We start from the raw sequence: 18,244 nt of genomic DNA, 5'->3' as shown, positions 1-18,244 counted from the left end.
AGGAAATAAAGTATTTGCAAATATCTTCTCAGAAATAATGACTTTTCAGTGTAAATCAGTGGGGGATGACTATCTGTGCGGTGGGTAAATGACTCCTCCCCATTGCCCGTATTATCCTATTACCTAGACATAAAACAGAGCACTACTATCCCCCTTTTCCTCTTCTAATTTCACTTCCTTTCAACACTCTGCCTTAAAGTGGATAAATTATAAGCAAACTACTGTTAGCCTATCTATATATTACCTGATAGATACCAAGCAGGAAAATTAGTAAGGAGAAAACATTGCTTGCTACAAGATGCATGTTGCAAGAACTACCTTTATTTTGCTATTTCTTAAATATGAGTACATTCTAATGCATAAACATAGAAGTGCCATCATCATGGTCTTTGGCAATTAGATACACTGCGTAAGAAACTAAAGAAACCAAGATAACTGTCCCATCAACTACTGCTACACATAACAGATGAACCTAAAAAAACTGAGTGGAAGAAGCCTCACCCAAGAGAAGACATACTATACGATTCCATTTACATGAAGGTCAAAAACAGGCAAAAATAACCTGTAATAAGTATCAGAATAGTGGTAGCCTCTAGGAGAGGAAACTGACTAGAAGAGAACATAATAGAACTTTCTGGAGTGAGAGAAATGTTCTATATTTTGATTGGGGTGGTGGTTACATGAGTTTGTCAAAACCCAACAATCCAACAAACTATATACTTAAAATATTTTAGCTCTTCAGGAAAAAAAAAAAAAAAAAAAAGGAAAAAAAATCCAAGTATATCTCTGTAGGTAAATATTACCTAAATTTTAATAATGGTTATTGAGGAATGAGTTATTAAGTATCTGTTATGATATAAAATTTATTCAGTAAGGTTTCATAAACTTAGGAGTAAAATCAGAGAAATCTACAGAGAAAACTTTATTCATAAAGAAGACTAAAAATAAATGTTCTGTTAAGTGCAAGAATAGCTCAAATACAGATCCAACCCCACCAGCATTAAACTTGAGGTGAGTGAGAATAGAGGGGTTGCATTTTGCCATACAGGCATGGCATTTTACTTGTTTTCCTGAACTAAACTCATTTCAGTTGGCATCAGCTGGTTAATTGGTACTCTCTTTAATTGAGAGTCTAACTAAACAGGTTAAAATAGCAGTACCTGGTTATCACAAGTATTATCTGGGGGAAAAAAAAAAGCCCACAAAACACAAACAAAAAACCTGAATCACTATGCTGTACACCTGAAACTAATGCAATACTGTAAACCAATTATACTTCAATTAAAAAAAAATCAATACCTGGGTAATGTGCTGCTAAAATTAGAAAAAAAGAGAAGCAAAGGGGTCTGGCTGAGATGGATTTCAACACCCTACGTGGTCCTAAAATTCTGCCACTATTGCCAATTAACTCAGCCTTTGACATCAGCACTACTTTACCTCTCAGACGAACTAATATGGTAATAAAGCACGTGATACAGTGGGCTGAACACACCAGTTGCTTGATTTTCTCCACATCTGCTGTAGCACAACTATCCACCTCAGGTCAGCTTGACAGCCTTCCAATTTTCTAAGCTTACCGAGATCTCCACTGAGCAGAGCATCTGCCAGGGGTGGATTGCGTTCCTTCAGCAAGGACAGCTCGTGGGGGTTGGCCAGCAACATGTCTCGGAGCAAGGCTGGATTGTCCAAGCCCTGAGGAGACGAAGCTATTTCTCCAGGAGATGAGCGGGACTGCTGTGCTCCTGGTGGCTGGCGCTGCCGGGAGCTTGAAGTGCCAGGCACGGCTATACTACGGAAGTCTATTCGGGGTAAGTCTGTTGGGGAAAATCGATTTAAAGTTTACTTTAAGTGACTCCATGAAAACAAGTATCTGAAAGAAATGGCAGGTTTACGCATACGTGGTACGTAATAGTAGTAGATGGTAATTGTAGACATTCTGAATGCCCTCTCCCTTCTTTCTCATGCTGAGTTTGAATATAAAGTCTGCAGTCTGAGAGTGAATAGGTAGGAAAGAATAGAAAAATAGGGGCACAGGGGGTGGAGGGTGGAAGTAGGGGTAGGCAGACAATGGTAATAATCCCAAATTTCTGGCTTATAAGAAATATCCCAGGATAGTAAGTTTTTACTTATTTATTATGTCTTTAAAAAGTTAAAGCCAGTCTCAAATATAACCACACAAATATGGATGTGGTTCCTAAGAAAAATCCTAGTCTGCTCCGATATATGCTTCAAAGAGTCCTGACACCTTGGGTAAAAAATACGATACGTATCAACTGAAAGCATAAATGTTAGATGTTAACTTCTACAAGTCTGTGCCACACATATTAGTTCTTTGAATTTACACTTTCATCTGTGCATCACTGCTAACTCCTCTCACATCCTGGGGAGCCAGTGGGTGCAATTACTTCACAGGAGAGAAAAAAAGAAAAGGAACCTGTATAGGTTCTCAGTGCTGAGAACACCAAAAGATTTAACAGGTTCAGAGGCCACACTCCCAGGTTCCATACTCCAGGGTGAGCCGACCTTACTAAAATGAAAGGAAAATAAAAGGGAGCTTTACTCAAGGGACCCACATATTGTATGATTCCATTCATATGAAATGTCCAGAATAGGAAAATACAGAGATAGAAAGTAGACTGATGGCTGCCCAGGGCTAGGCAGTGTTGGGGCAAATGGGGAATGACTGTTAATGGGTAGAGACTTTTTGTTAAAAGATGATGAAAAAAATGTGCTAAAGTTGATCATACACTGCACAACTCTGAATATACTAAAAATTATTGAACTGTACCCTTTAAATGAGTGAACTATATAGTACGAATGATATCTCAGTAAAAGCTGTTATTGAAAAAAGGGTTGTATTCTAAAAAAGGGGAAAAAAAAAAACCCCATAAAATCCTAAGTATAGGTAGAATGATGGGCTAGGAGTGAATGAATGAATCCACATTTCTTCAACCCCAAAATATATCTGATGGTTGCACTTGTCCCAAGTCTGGTGCTATCCTGAAGACTTTTGGACCCTAAGTAGAAAAAATGGAATGTTTAAACTCAGGTGTCAAGTTTCTGTCTTTTAGCATGGGTTGAACTAGGCGCTTTCTTCAAACAGACCTCAGCTGTCAAGCATGTGTATGTGTGTGCGAACATGTGTACAAGCGCATGAACTTCCAAACCAATGAAATGTGAAGTGCTTAAGATGATCTTTATGAGGTAGTTAATCTAGGTCAACTAGCAATACACACATGGGTGGGCCTTCCTTGTGGGTTGAGAAATTTTATCTTCAACCCTGTTACACTTATCTTGAGAGTCCATTCGCTTCAGAATAATTTTGAAAAACTTGTTTACCTTATAGACCAGATCCTCTCCCTTCCCCAACCTACTGGCTCTCTTGTCCCTCTGACACAGCACAGGAGGAAAGAAAAGTGAATTTCCAGAACTAACAATTTCACCAAATTAACCAAAGGAAGATTTGGTTTCTATTAATTGATGTACTTGAACCACTCCTCTTTCTAGAGTTTAACAGTAGCCCCAAGGAAAAACTGAAATCCACATCTGAAAGGAACAGTGCCTGATGTTCCCTTATAGTTCCAATTTCATGCTGAATGGAAGCACTGTGTTCTAAACTAGAGTCTGTCATCACCCAGACACCTACCAGCTGTTACATAAACTTTAAAACCAAGTGACCTAGAGGCTAAACATTGTTTAAAGAAATCAATCAGAACATGGTAGGGAATGGGAAAAAAACTAACACATTTCATCAAGTAGTTTCACATTATAAACTTTTAGCTTATAAACTTTTGTAGATCATAAACTCCTCTGAGGATCTGAAGCAAGCTATGGACCCTCTCCCCATCAAACGCACACATGCCCACACCCAAACAGTTCTGCACACTATTTCAGGGACACAGAAACCTCCTAACTCCCAATGCAGATTCTAGATTATAAAAGCCTATCCTGGATGGAACATCTAAGATAAATAACAGTTTCTTTCTACATGATTAACAGAGCTGGTGGGGGAAAATCAGAATCTGGTAGTCCAGCTATTCAACGTTCATAAGGCTCAGTAATGAAACAAGCACCAAGTTATAATTCTCCTGCTTTCAACTTTGAAGAAATTATTTAAAATCAGAGCTTCATCTGTTAATAATAAGAAATTGTCAAGAGGTAGGGGGGCAAGTGGTAGAGTGCATGCTTAGCATGCACAAGGTCCTGGGTTCAATCCCCAGTATCTCCTCTATAAATAAACAAAAAAACCCAAACCTAATTTACCCCCCCAAAAAACAACAACAAAAAGACATTGTCAAGAGGTATCTCTTCCCCTACAACAGAGTTATAAGGTGACTTGAAATGGGGTGCAAGTGCCTGGCTGACTGTAAAATGCTTGGCAAAGGCCTATGACTGAATACCAGACACAAAGTAGCGAAAGTCAGCCAGGAATCACTGGCATACGTAGCCTCTCAAGTCCTTCCCAAGGATAAAATCATCACTGATAACAAGAACAAAGGCTAAGATTTATTGAGGGCTCGCTATGTGCTGAAGGCTTTATATTCATTATTCTCCCATCAACTCCAGGGGTTGGGGTTAATTATAGACCCATCTTACAGATGAGGAAATGGACTTAGAGAAGTTAACTTGTCCAAGGTTACATAGAAAGCAAGCGGCAGAGTCAGGATCTGTACCCTGGCAGTCTGAATCCAAGGCGAATCCAAAACTCTGAACTATGCTATCTACTAATAATGCTTGTCAGGACTGCAAACCATCATGAGACGTCTTACTTGGGAACTGCACCGAAGGTCGAGGGTCTGCATTCTCCTTCTGTCGTAAAATCACAACATCGCCATCCTTTAAGCCGTAAGAAGCCAGTGATCTGTGGTTATCTGTGAGAGGTCTTTCAGCATAGACAATCTACAATCAGAAAAGATTTAACACTATAAAGCACTGAGAAGTAACATGACACAGAACAGAAAGACTGCAGTTTTCCTCTTCATTAGAGAATGCCACTCCCTGTTCAAAACCCTCCAATGGTTTCCCATCACATTTAGAACAAAAGCCAAAATCCTCCCCATCAACTACTAGGCCCAAACAATTTAGCTCCTGGTTCCCCTATGACCTCATCTCACACCGTGATTGCTGTTTCTCAAATGACAGCAGCAACTTCCCCCTCAAGGCTGTTTCACTTGTAGTTCTCTCTTCCTGATGAATGTTCTTTCCCAGGTTATTTTTTTAAGGTCTCTGATCAAACACTACCTTTTCAGAGCCCTTCTCTAATGACCCTATTTAAAATGTACCCTCACCTCCCATATTATTTATTTCTTCAGTGGGGTCTCTCTGCCCACTAAAATGTAAGCTACTCCAAGAGCAAAGACTTTTTTCACCATATCCCGAATGCCTAGAACAGGGCCTGGTAGATAAGGAATGCCCAAGTATTTGCTGAATTAAAGGACAAATGAATCCATAGAAGTAGATAATTTTAGATTTAATACAGGGAGGGAAATGGGAGTGATTTACTCTGGGAATGCTAATTACAATACTATTGAATAATATGTTCACTCCCCCTCCCATGAGTTTTTAGTGGGATACAATTGACATGTAACACTGTATTAGTTTTAGTTGTACAACATGATGATTTGAAATATGTATATATTGTTAAATAATTACCACAATGTTTCATTAACATCCATCACCTCACATAGTTAAAAATTTTACTCCTGTGATAAGAACTTTTAAGAGCTACTCTTAGTAACTTTCAAATACATGACAGTGTTAACTTTAGTCACCCTGCAGTACCTGACATCCCTATATGTCCACTTTTAAATAATCTTGCACACTGGCAAGTCTAAAAGAATCCCAAATACCACTCTTCCTGTGTTCTTCCTTTTACCACCCTCAAATGTTTATCACTTTTATGAGTGGAAGATAAAAGTGGAAGAAATTTAAAAAAAGAACAATTAAACACAGATGGGAAAAAAGGACTGGAGATGTACTACTAATAAAAAGATTTTTACGATGTACAATCAAACACTGAAGAAAGCCTGAGAGCATAAAAATAGATGAAACACTGCTGCAGAAAGAAAAGGGACACACAAAGGGCATACTATGACTTTACCACAAAAGAACATAAAACCTACCCTGCGTTATGACCTACTCCGTAGAGGGCCATTCAGAATAAGCTCAGGCTTTGAAAGGTTTTCTTCCTAACGATTCACTTTTTCACCAGGCTACTGGCAAACTGAGGAACTTGAGTTCTGTCCTGGCTGACAGGGCCCGCCGCCACTCAGCTGGTCCAGGCTTCACATTTCCCATTCGTCAAGCAAGCAGCTGGGGCTAGATAACCATTACAGTTGTCCCTTCCAGGTCTTTCTGCTACACTACCATTTACAATGTTTCCTCACGTGTCCTCATAGCTCTCATAGTAAGACTGCCTGACATAGAAGCTGAAAATACAGGATTTAAACTGGAAAAAAAAAAAAACCGACCTGTCATATCTGCTCTCAGAATTTGCACTGACACGAGAAATGGAACCAGAAACTGAATTTAGTTCCTTCCAAAATCAAATACTTCCGGGGATGAGCAGAAAATTGATTTGCAGAGTTTGTAGGTCGAATTATATAAGTTCTACACAGGTCTAGAAAAAGTATTGTTAGTTCTTTTCTCTCACCTGGAAAGTTAAAACATGTTACGATAGGTTGTAACTGTTACCCTTTCAACTCATTCACACTCCCTTATGTAAGCATGTACCTCATAGTAAAAGCACACCAGAATCAACATAGACGGCTTGCAACACAACCTGAGAGTTGTATAACTTGTGGGATTTCTTGAAAAACCACCACAAACCTGAAGTGACAAGTGTCACAGGTTGAGGTGTGCAGCAAGAAAGAAGCATGCCAAGAGAAATGCCATGCAGGCAGCTTCTACAAGGCGACGTCAACTTTGTGAAGCCACTTTAATGAAGGTACCAGTGATTTAAGGCCAACTCCTTAATTTTCCAGGGTCAGAAATTCAACTATCAGTATATTTAGAGACACACACAGTCTACATATTCTAACTATACTTACAAGAGAACACTTATTTATCTACAACAACAACAAAAAGAAGCCAAACTCAGGAGAACTGGAATGCTCCCATCCACAAGATGACTGAATTATCTTCAGGCTGCAAATGCTACATGGAAAGCCGTATCAAAATAGCAGATGGCTACCACTGAGTGAGCTCCTACTAAGAACTAGCCTCTTACTAGGTTCTCACAGTCACTTACTCCTCATACCCTCTCATTTCAGTCTCATAATCATCTTATGAAGTAGACATTAACTGTCCCATTTTATGTACATTAAGAAGAGAACTGGGATTGGAACTTCGTCTGCCTGACTTTTAAAGCCCACACTCTTGCCTAGTACCACACACAACTTTCCCAAACGTAAGTTCAAAGTGGTCTAGTAAATTAGCTGGGTGACCTTTACAAGAGCTATTAAGCCATCCATCACCACCAAGGGCCTCTCTTCACCAGGGGGATCAAAACACTGTCCACTGCTCAAGGTACCCCCCGCCCTGAACTTGAAGAAAGGAGCACTACCAACTCCTCACTCTTTGGACTCCCATTTTACAGATGCCATACATCATTCCATCACTGTGCAGCTAAACAGTTTTTCCTCAGCAGGCAATATAATTTTTTAAAAAGAAGGCAGCCAGATTTAACAAAAATGTAAGATTCAGGTAATCACTATCATCTAACATGTACATGTACATGTACATGAATCTGTCCCAATCTCCTAAAAATACTAGACTGGAGAATGTGGGTAAAGAGCAAGCATTCTCCACGCTGACGAAGCAGCAGGTGTATACCTTCCAGTCCAAGGACACAGATGACATAAACAATAGCTTAGCTGAAATTATAACTGCCCGAAAGAACTGCTTTCTCGGTTGTTGTTAAAATAGGCTTAAGAGTCTAAGAAAGACAATTATTCTGCAGCTGAAGTCCCAGAATAAAACCGAATGATTTTCTAACTTAATATGAGTATCTAGTAGACTAATGGTTTCAAATTTCTACCAGTCAAAACAAAATGAGTTTTGGTAATGGCATTGGTGACGCTTTCCACCATTCATAATACCCAGTTCAAGGGTTATAAGGCTCAAAATTCAAGATCTGACAGTTGTAAGAACACACAGCAGGTAAATTTATAAGCTCAAGTCTTAATCTGCCAAACCGGCCCAACTGCCAGTACCTACTCCAGAGGAGGCACCCTAGAGACTCCGTTCTAATCTTAACCAACGTTAACAATGGATTAATTAATACAACTCCAGGACCTTTAAGCATGATGTCAAATGTCTTCTGCTCTCTAAATGAGCACCATCAATCAACAGGGATCACAACAACACATTTCTAGCATTAGGGACCATAAACTGGTCACAAAACCCTTGGAATCACATTTGAATGGCTTCATAATAGTATCTGCCATTAACTGAAAGCCCAGAATATGCCAAGTGATTTGCACATACTATCCCATTTAATAGTCAGCTTGACTTTTACAACCCTCCTGCAAGATAATTTGGCAATAGTTACTAAAAGCCTTTCAAAAGACCTGGCAATTCCATATCTAAGAATTTATCCTGAGAAAATAATCAGGAACGGGGACAAAGCCTTATGTACACAGATAAATATGGAAACGTTACTCATAACTACTTCCAATTTTCCCCAATCCAAATGCCCAGCAATAAGGAAATTATTAAATAAATTGTAGTCCATCTATATGATGGTATGGTATATGGTCATTAAAATTATAAATTGCAAGAATTTGGATTGTTATGGGAAAATGCTGACAACATAACGTTGACTGAATAAAGTAAGACATGAAATTGTTTATACAGTTCAGGCTACATGCTTAATAGATACATTTTAACTATGTAAGAAGAAAAAAAGAAAAAAAAACACTAAAATGTAACCACAGTTATCTCTGAGTTATAAGGCAATAAGTAACTGTGTTCTTTTTTTTAATCCTTTTCAATGTTACAAGTTTTCTATAATGAATATGTAGTATTTATCAGAAAAGAAATACATGAAAATTACTTGTGAAAATAAACATGCCAAAATCAGCTACAATAGAAATTTTCAGTTTCTACTGGTTTAAAATAGTGCTTTACAAACCATAGATCATGCTGTGTGCAGAGCTGCACTTCCAGGATCATACAGTTACTGCTATTATTTGGTATTTAAATATGCCTTTCATTTGAGAGTTCTTACACATTCTGCACACTTTTTTACCATGTGCCACCTACAGGGGCAAATTATAACAGTGTTTCAAAAATGCAAAGATATTAATTTCAAGTGAAGCTAAGTTCTTATAATTGTTTGAAGTTCCTCCAGCCAAGTCTGCATCAAAGCATCAAACAGGGCCATGCCTGGCTTCCAAGCCCACACTTGTATTAAGAGATGGAACATGCCTAGCTTTAATCACATGTACAGGTAGAGACTGTGTCTATTCTAAATTTGTTATCATTGCATTATAACTACTATAATCAGACTAGAGCTGTTAAAAATTAACACTTTTTCCAAGTGCATGCTTATGTAAAATCAATACCTTAATGTGGGGTAGATATGCAAGACAGTACTGTAAGGATGTAGGAAAAAAACAGAAAATAATCTGAATTTTCATTTCCATTTATTTTAGTTCATCCTTCCTTAAATTCTATCCTGTGCCTGTTTGTAATGTACCTAAGGTATGTACATAATGTAACTGATGTTAACATTACATGTGTACATGTAATACACATGCATATATTTGCATATAACATCAGTTCATGTGTATTATTTATTACATACATCACAAAGATGCATGTTCCAAAACATTTTACTCAGAGGGATATGTGACAAGTTTGGAGACCAGTGGTCTGGACACACAATGACAGGAAATAGCCAGGAACATACAAAAGAAATTCCCTTTAGAAATGGAGGTGAAGGACTGAGAACAGAGAAGATAAAGAAGAGGAACGAGGTAAAGAGACCAGGGGAATTTTGGAAGGGAAGAAGGGAGATCTGTAACATGGGAGAACTCTGGGAGGTAAAGGTGGCAGAGGGAGGGAGGCCTCAAGTAAGTGAAGATGATGTATTCGTACATAGAAATTATAATGATGTTTACTATTATGATTGGGTGAAAGGAAATGACTCAAGTGTCTAGGGTGGATCCTGTTCCTGCCTGATGGGTAAGCAACTGAAAGATAACCGACCACCAGACATCCTAAAATAAACTGTGTTAGGTTACAATGGAGCCAACAGAACAAACTTCAAAAACAGGAGCTGTTTATGGCTAGGTAATACAGGCCTGACACTAGTTGGAGCCCAGGTTTCCATATGCTAATCTAGCTTGGGAAGGAAATAAATGCCAAAACACTGACCAAATGAATAAGAAAGAATTTAGAGTCAGCTTAATTGTTCAGTCAGTAAGGTATTGCTAACCTCGAGAGCTAGCAGGGCAATGCCTGCCTTGACCATACAATTGTCTTTCAATCTGACACCTTCTCTAATTTAAATTTTTGTTTACAGTCATCTCAAAAAGTGTAGGAATACAGACAATCACAATCTTAGTTTTCTTCCAAGCCCTAATAACAACAAAACGAATTTAAATTTTTTATTTCCTCTACCAGCTGATGATTATAACCAGGATAACAGAACAGCCAGAGAGAAGAGAACAATTGAAAAAGCCACTTTCAAAAATATGGGTTGACTTTCCCTCTCTACTTAAACTGTGCTTTTTTAGTCCTCTACCTGAAGGATTCATTGACAGGAATTGGTTTGAGTTTTTGTGGATTAGTTTTTTTTTTTAATAGGAGTTGTAAAAAATCCCTTTTACCAACATCTTTTGCCAAACACCTTTTGCCAGACTGTGTTATTTGAGTGATACCTTGTGCCCTGAAATAGTCTTTCTTGATATTGAGTTTACGCCAAGGTTCTAAAGTCCAAAGTGTAAAGGAATCATACTCACTTCTGAACAAAATATTGACACATTTGCTTATCATAACACAGGGCAGAACAAACTGTAGTTAGGCAATAGTTTTTGGAACTATTTCATAACTGCAGTCGGAAATCAAGATTTACATTCTGGGGCGTTGGAGGACTTTTATAATAATTTTCTTAATGGTTAGACTACATCCTCCAAGGTCCACTTACCAGGGCAGGATTTAGATGCTTTAGTGTGAAGGCCACAAAGTTACCGTCACCAATTCCGTTTGGTGGCAGCCTCAAAGCATTTTGATAATAAAACGTTGCTTATTTAAAATGCAAAAGAAGCTGAACTTCTTTCCGGTAGGGAAAGGGAAACGAAACGACCAAATCACACTGAGAAGATACTAGGCCATTTTTAAGCAAATATCCTCATAAACACTGAGCTTTGAACTGACTCAAACTCTCAACTGTGACCTGAAAGAGAGGGATTTTGGCCTACTACCAGGGAAGAAACCAGAGAAAGAGTTTCAGCTGAACTAATAATTACTTTTAAAAACAAGAGCATTTCCAAAGCCTTCAAAACAAAGTGGTGCAAGTCTCAAACTTTCTCCTTCACTTAGGGTGCAAATCTCGACATTTAAAGATAAATTACATTTACTTAGGCAGGAACCCTCTCCAAAAAAGCAGATGAACATCTACCACAGGGATCCAAACTGGTATTTCTGGTTGGGGAAGCAGGCTGTATGAAGTCTTGCAAACCTAGGGCTTCTTCTCAGGTCCACGACGACACTCTCAACTCGGGATATTAGAGAAGGGACCAAAGAGCCAGAAGATGGGGCGCGCAGCCCAATAGTCCGCGCGCCCCCAGGCTGCAGCGGGTGCGTCTGGGGTCAGGTTCTCCGTTCCCTCCCCCAGCACCCCACCCCACGCTCGGGGTGTGTGCGGGAAGCACACCGATTCCAGCTCCCTCCCGGATGCGGGGGTGGGCTGGGAATGGCCATCCTGCTTCCCCTCCACCCCTCCCAATTCCTCACCAGTAGCAAAGGGAAGGCGTGAGGCCCCGAGGCGGGAGGGCTAGCTCCGGAGGGAGGCCCCGCTCGCCGCCGGGCGTACCTGGCTCTCGGCTGCGGGGATGCCGGACTCGAGCTCGCACAGTGCGCGGAAGTTGTGCAGCTCGAAGTCGGCGTCGACCTGGAGGGAAAAGGTCACCTCGGAGAGGTCCCTCCGCACACAGTACACGGTGAGCAGCATGGCCCGGGCCCGACCCAGCTCGGCTCGGCCCGGCCTCAGCGCAGGGCGGCGGGGCGGCGGCGGCGGCAGGGCCTGGCTGGTGCTGCGGGCGGACGACGCGGGCTGCTCGCTCACCCGCTCGCTCCTTCCCTCCCTCACACACACTCAGTGACTCACTCCCTCCCGCCCTCACCAGCAAGCACGGCCGCCACCACCCGCCTGCGACTCCGTCTGCCTGCTTGCCGGCCTGCCTCCCACCGCTGCCGCCAAGCGCGCCAGCCGCCCGGCGCCCCGCCCCGCCGCAACGCGGCTGCCGTAAAGCCCGCCTGGCCCTCCCCGTTTCCCTCCTCGGTGCGGCGGAGGGGCGGGCTGAGAAGGCGAGGCGGGAAGCTAGGAGAGGAATGGAGTGGGCGTGGGAGGGGAGTCGGCGGGAAGGCGGGCGAGGAAGCCGGACGGAATTAGGAGGAAAAAAAGTATTAATTGCTTGACTTAATAAGTGACATCTGTGGAGGACTCCAAAATCTCATTTATTCATCCAGCGGGCTTTTATTGAGTGCCTGCTGACAGATATCCACGTGGGTACAAAAATGCGTAAAAATACAGGTCTTTGACCTTAATGCACTCTCAAGCTAGTACAGGAGACTGAGAACTAAGCAGATAGTTCTAAGACATATTTTCCGAAACAGAGATTGAGGCTCAGAGATATCAATTTTTTTTCTTATCCCGATGAGACAGAGTTAAAGGCAAAATCGTTAAATCCCCTGCCTCCTCTGTAGAACCCTGGCTCACTGATCCCTGCCTTATTCTTCAGCCTTGCCGCCTGAGCCCTTTCTGCACGTTGCCGTCCCAGCCACACTGACTTTCAGTTCCCCCTATGCTCCATTCCCCTGCCTCGTAAATAGTTTTCCCTCTACTTGGACGGTTTCTTTCCTATCCCTAGCGAACCCCAGGACCTAGTGCAGTGCCCTTATTGGGCACAGCTTAGAATCCACTCGATAAAATATTTGCTACTTTAATGGCCTGTTTAAGATGAGAGAGATAGAAGCCCAAAACATGAGAATGAGTCAGAAAACCAAAACGGGAAGAGGAAGATAAAATGGATGCAAGATTGGTATCTCTTTATTGACTCCCTACTCCCCCATCCATGGAGTAGGGACCCCCTCTTTTATAAGGGAACAGCATGGCTACACATGCAGGTAAGTGTAGGTAGGTTTGGTGGCAAGAAAATAAGCAAATGACCAGCTGAAACATTTTCCGGGTAAAGGAGGAGGGAAGGTCATCCGTGGAGAATGAAGAGAGAAGGTGGAGGAAGGAGAGGGGTGGAGAAGGGTGGTTGTTATCAGCTACAGAAAGCCTGACTATCAATGGTTGAAACAAATGAAGGTTTATTTTTCTTACAGAATAGGAAGACTGGAGGTAGATGGCTGCACTGGTTCAGTGACCCAGTGATGCAAGGGCCCGTATTTCTGCAAGTCTTTTGACGTTTCCCTGAAGTTCATGGTACAGCTGGCTGCCTCCACTCCATGCATTGTTCTCTTATTCAAGGCAAGAGCTTGCCCAGAAGTCCCCCAGCAGGTTTCTGCTTACATCTCACTGGCCAGAACTGTGTCACAGATGCAAGAAACGCCAGGAAAGTAAGTGTTTAGCTCTTCTCACCTCTTTAAAGGATATGAACAGGGCAGAAAGGGATTGGAATGGGTTTTAGGTGAGACATACATCGTGCCTACCACAGCAGAGAAAGTTTGAAATAACCATTGTACATTGAAGCAAGTTGAGCAGAGAAATGATGTAGGATTGCCAGGTGGTGTCGAGGATTCAGTTGAAGTTGGAGTCATGAATTGACTAGTTTTTGTTCTATATTTTTTCTACTGGTGCTCAGGTGCACAGATGTGATAGATTTTATTTTCTAAAGATGACTAGGACAGTATCTTCCATTTGGTATATTCTTCCTACAATGTGATCATGACATTCCTCCCATTAAGAGATGGGGTATATGTCCCTCCATTTGAATTATGGCAGATGGACTCTGGCATAAATATCATTGTGTGACTTCTGAGGCTAGGTCATAAAAGGCAATATAGCTTCTGCCTGATTCTCTTGGAACACTTGCTCTTGGAACCCAGCAGCCATGCTGTGAGGAAGCCCAAATTGTCCCAGGCAGTGAGACCACATGGAGAGAACATGTGTAGATGTTCCAGGCAACAATCCAGCTGAGATCAAAGCCAATTACCGAGAAAACCCACCACGCACATGAATGCAAACACATTCAGTTGATTTCAGTTCCAGCTGTTGAGTCATCATCACCCTTTGAATCTTCCCAGCTGAGGCCCCAGGCATCATGCAGCCACCTCTGCTATGTTCTTTTTCAATTCCTGACCCACAGACTCTGGGAGCATAATAAAATAGTTATTTTACATGACAAAGTTTGGGGTGGTTTATTATGAAGAACAAGAATTGGTACACTGAATACAGGCACAGCCAGTAAACTGAAAAAAAAAAAAAAAGAGAGAACTTTTAATTGTAGTATAATATATAAAAAGAAAAGTGCATGTATCTTAAGTGTGTAGTGTGATTTTTTCACAAACTGAACACCCCTTATCCTCCCTTCCAATCACTAACTCTCCCTCCCCACCCCCCTCCAAGTGTAACCACCATCCTGACTTTTAACAGCATAGATTAGTTTTGCTTGTTTTTCTACCACACATAACCACACTCACACAATTTATAGTCCTATGTCTGCCTTCTTTCACTCGACATTAAGTGGGTTTTATTTTCATATCATTGCATGTAATTATAGCTTGTACCTTCTCATTGCTGTATAATATTTTGTGTGGGGAACATACCACAGTTCATCCATTCTGTAGCTGATGGGCATTTGAGAAGATAAGTTTTTCCTTGAACCATTGTGACTCATGGTTTTCAAAATTCTCAACCAGTAAGAATCCTAACTAACATAAGCCCATAGCTTTATACCAATCAGCTCCTTTCCTCTTGGGCGTCACCCCTTTTGGACTCTGCTCAGTTGCCTCTTGGGATCTGGCTCCAGAGTGGACTCCCACTTCTCTCTCATCACTCTATGAGATGGCCTTTGCACCTCTATTACTTGTGACCACAAACGGCCTGTGACATCTCTAGTCTTTAATTCTAAGTCTGCAGTGGGGTGGAAAAGACCTAGACAAGCAGGGCTGCCAAGAAGAACGAAACCCATGTCTTGATCATTACGGTGTGTCAAGAACCTTGCAAATGATTGCTAACATTTACTGAATTAACATTAACATTTGTTTGGCTCACTTTGTGCCAGACACTCCTCTAAGCATGTTATGTGTGTTGAGTCATTTAATCCTCACAAAAATCCTATGAGGTAGTATCTCCACTTTACAGATGAAGAAACTGAGGCACAGAAAGGGGTCAGTCACTTGCCCAAGAATACACAAATAGTAAATGGCAGCTCCAGAATTCAAACCAGGCAGTCTCACTCGACTTTACACTGCTGCATGTAAGACCTCATTTTTCTCCTTCTAAAAGCCCTCAGAGGTGGGAACTATTAGTATTCATTCCTATTTCATGGGTAAGGAAACAGGTGTGGGGATTTTAATTAACTCACCCAAGTTCACTCAGCTAGTGAATGGCAGATTCTCCAAACTGGAAGAATCCCTAAGAGTGAAAACATCGATTTAACCAGAACACAAATGCTCTGCCTGCACATTAAGTGTGGCGACAAAACCCTGACTTTCCACACCATTTGGCCCCCACCAGCAAAGCTGCTGTCTACTGCTGGGTTCAAATCAGTAAAGAGGCATCCACCCTAGTTGGTTTTTAAAACTTTATGCAGTAGAATTAAATCTCCCAAACTCTCAGACACTGTAAGTACTTGTTTGATATCTGTGACCTGCTTTTTTTTTATCCTTAAACAACAAACATTTAATTCTCATAGCTCTAGAGGTTGGGAAGTCCAAGATCAAGGTACTGATAGATTTGGCATCTGGTGAGGTCAATTTTGCTTGTTTTTAGCAGATAAGTATTGCTCTTTAAAACCGTCTCTCCCCATCAGCTTCTAGTTGCTCAAAGAAGCCTGTGTCACCTTATTGTTTCTGGGATGTCAACTGATAGCAGCTGGTGCTCCATTTTATTCATTTTACCTTAACACAAAAACTCTTCTCTTTCAGTTTCCTATTTCTTAGGTTAGGATCATGTGCATATGTATAATGCAATGCCTCCTTCCTTTCTTGCTTATCTTTCCTAAAATCTGATCGCGTTTCAGTTCCACTTTGTTCTAGGTCAACTCTTCCTCTCCGTTTCTGATGCACCTTGTACTCTTTGGGCTAGCAAGACATTCATTTCAGGTTATGGCTGTAATTTCAAAAGCCATAATTTGCCTACTCAGAAGTTTGGGGCTGGAGGTCAATATGTTCTTTGATTACCAAAGTCAGCCCTGGGCAAAACTACAAAAGAAGCCAAAGTTTGTCCTTGGCAAGCTCAGCTTTCTGCACCTTCCTTGGCTCCTGAACCTTCTCTCCACCTGCTCCTCTTAGTTCTCATGTGCTCCTATTTCTTCACTTGCTTTTCAAAACCTGCTCTCAAGGCAGGATCTGGACTAATTCACACTAAGGTACTAATGACAGGATAAGCTCAATATGGATCTCTCTTAGGGGATTTGCATTTTAATAGGGGATAAATCATCAGCTGCAGATTTCTCAGCTTAGGGGACTTGGTGGGAAAGGTAAATTTTCCCAAGAACCTTCTGGATTGACACAGATCTACTTCACCTACTCTGCTGACATTTGACCCTTGATATACCTAGCTCAATACCCACTGTGATAGTTAAACTTCTTTCCTATTCTTCTTCCTCTTCAAGAAACTCCTGGTTTTACAAGAGAAACTTGAGTGTCTTTCTTCTTGGGACACCACATCACAGTTGTAGAGGAACCTCAGGTGTCATAGCTAAGAGTATAGAGCCAGCTTTTAAGATATAAAGTGGATAAAAAGCATTCTGAGGGTGGGCACTGCCAATGTCAGAATCATTGCAGTATTGTGGATATGTTCAAAGTCTTTTAGCCACCTGGAACAACCTTGGGCCTCTCACCATAATCAGCAGCAGAACCATATTGGACATAGACTATTTATTCTTTTGGGGGGGTGGTGGCGATTTATTTATTCATTTCTTCAACAATTATTGACACCTACTGCATGTTAGACATTGTTCTAGGTCCTAGTGGTACAGCAGGCAACAAGACAAAGTGCCTATCTACATGATGCTTAAAGTTCTAGTAGGGGGTGGTAGACAAAGAACATATAAAATGGGGAGGATGGTATAGCTGCGTGGTAGAGTACATGCTTAACATGCAGCAGGTCCTGGGTTTGATCCCAAGTACCTCCACTTAAAAAAATTAAAAATAAATAAACCTAATTACCTCCCCCCTAAAACAAACAAAACCCCCAAAAGAACGCAGAAAATGTGTCAGGTGGTGGTAGGTCCTATAAAGAAAATTTAAAAAGCAAGCAGCAGATTGGGAGTGTTGGGGAACTGGGGTACACCGTGGCTGCTACTTTACACACAGTGGTCACACCAAGCCTGTCTTATAAGGTGACATCCGAGCAGATGAATGAAGGCATAAATCATGTGGACACCTAGTTAACTGCAAGTGCTGAGACCTAAATACAGAAGTATACTTGCCATGTTGGGGGAACAGCATGAAGAATAGCACTTTTGGAGATCAGTGAATCAGGAGAAGGAGCCCATGGGTCCAGATTATGTGGTAAGTAACTGAAAGGACCCTGGCTTTTCCTGACTCAAACAGGAAGCCACAGGAGCGTGTTGTGCAGAGAAGTGGTATGATGTGACATTCATGTTAAAAATCACTTTGGCTAACTTGCAGAGGAAGGCAAGAGTGGACTAATTAGAAAGCAATTGCAATAACTCAGGCGAGAGATCACTGGGGACCTCACCAGGTGGAGGTGTGGAGGTACTGAAAAGTGAAGATGGACTCTGTATTCATTTTGAAGGTAGAGCCGATAGGACTTGCTGATGCACTGAATATGGGGTGTGAAAGAGGACTCAAGGATGGCTACAAGGCATGTGCTTGTATT

At 41.3% G+C, this 18,244-nt stretch overlaps 1 protein-coding gene across 4 annotated transcripts in view; it reads right to left on the bottom strand.

The window, feature by feature from the left end:
• The window catches only part of DDI2 (DNA damage inducible 1 homolog 2), a 38,893-nt gene extending 26,480 nt beyond the window's left edge, over window positions 1-12,413 (bottom strand). For 2 of the 4 annotated variants that reach the window (XM_014562253.2, XM_014562256.2), the window contains exons 1-3: window positions 12,041-12,344; window positions 4,770-4,899; window positions 1,578-1,814 (exon numbers count right to left, since the gene is read on the bottom strand). In XM_014562253.2, coding sequence (XP_014417739.1) covers window positions 1,578-1,814; window positions 4,770-4,899; window positions 12,041-12,178 — 505 coding nt within the window. In that variant the 5' untranslated portion in view covers window positions 12,179-12,344. The other 2 variants (XM_032495248.1, XM_032495247.1) reach the window with 2 other exon arrangements.
• Window positions 12,414-18,244: the final 5,831 nt, after the last annotated feature.

Source organism: Camelus ferus, chromosome 13 (genome assembly GCF_009834535.1).
Source record: "Camelus ferus isolate YT-003-E chromosome 13, BCGSAC_Cfer_1.0, whole genome shotgun sequence".
Lineage (NCBI taxonomy): Eukaryota > Metazoa > Chordata > Mammalia > Artiodactyla > Camelidae > Camelus > Camelus ferus.
Note: the sequence above shows the minus strand (reverse complement) of the source record. Positions and strands in the feature narration are given on the sequence as shown.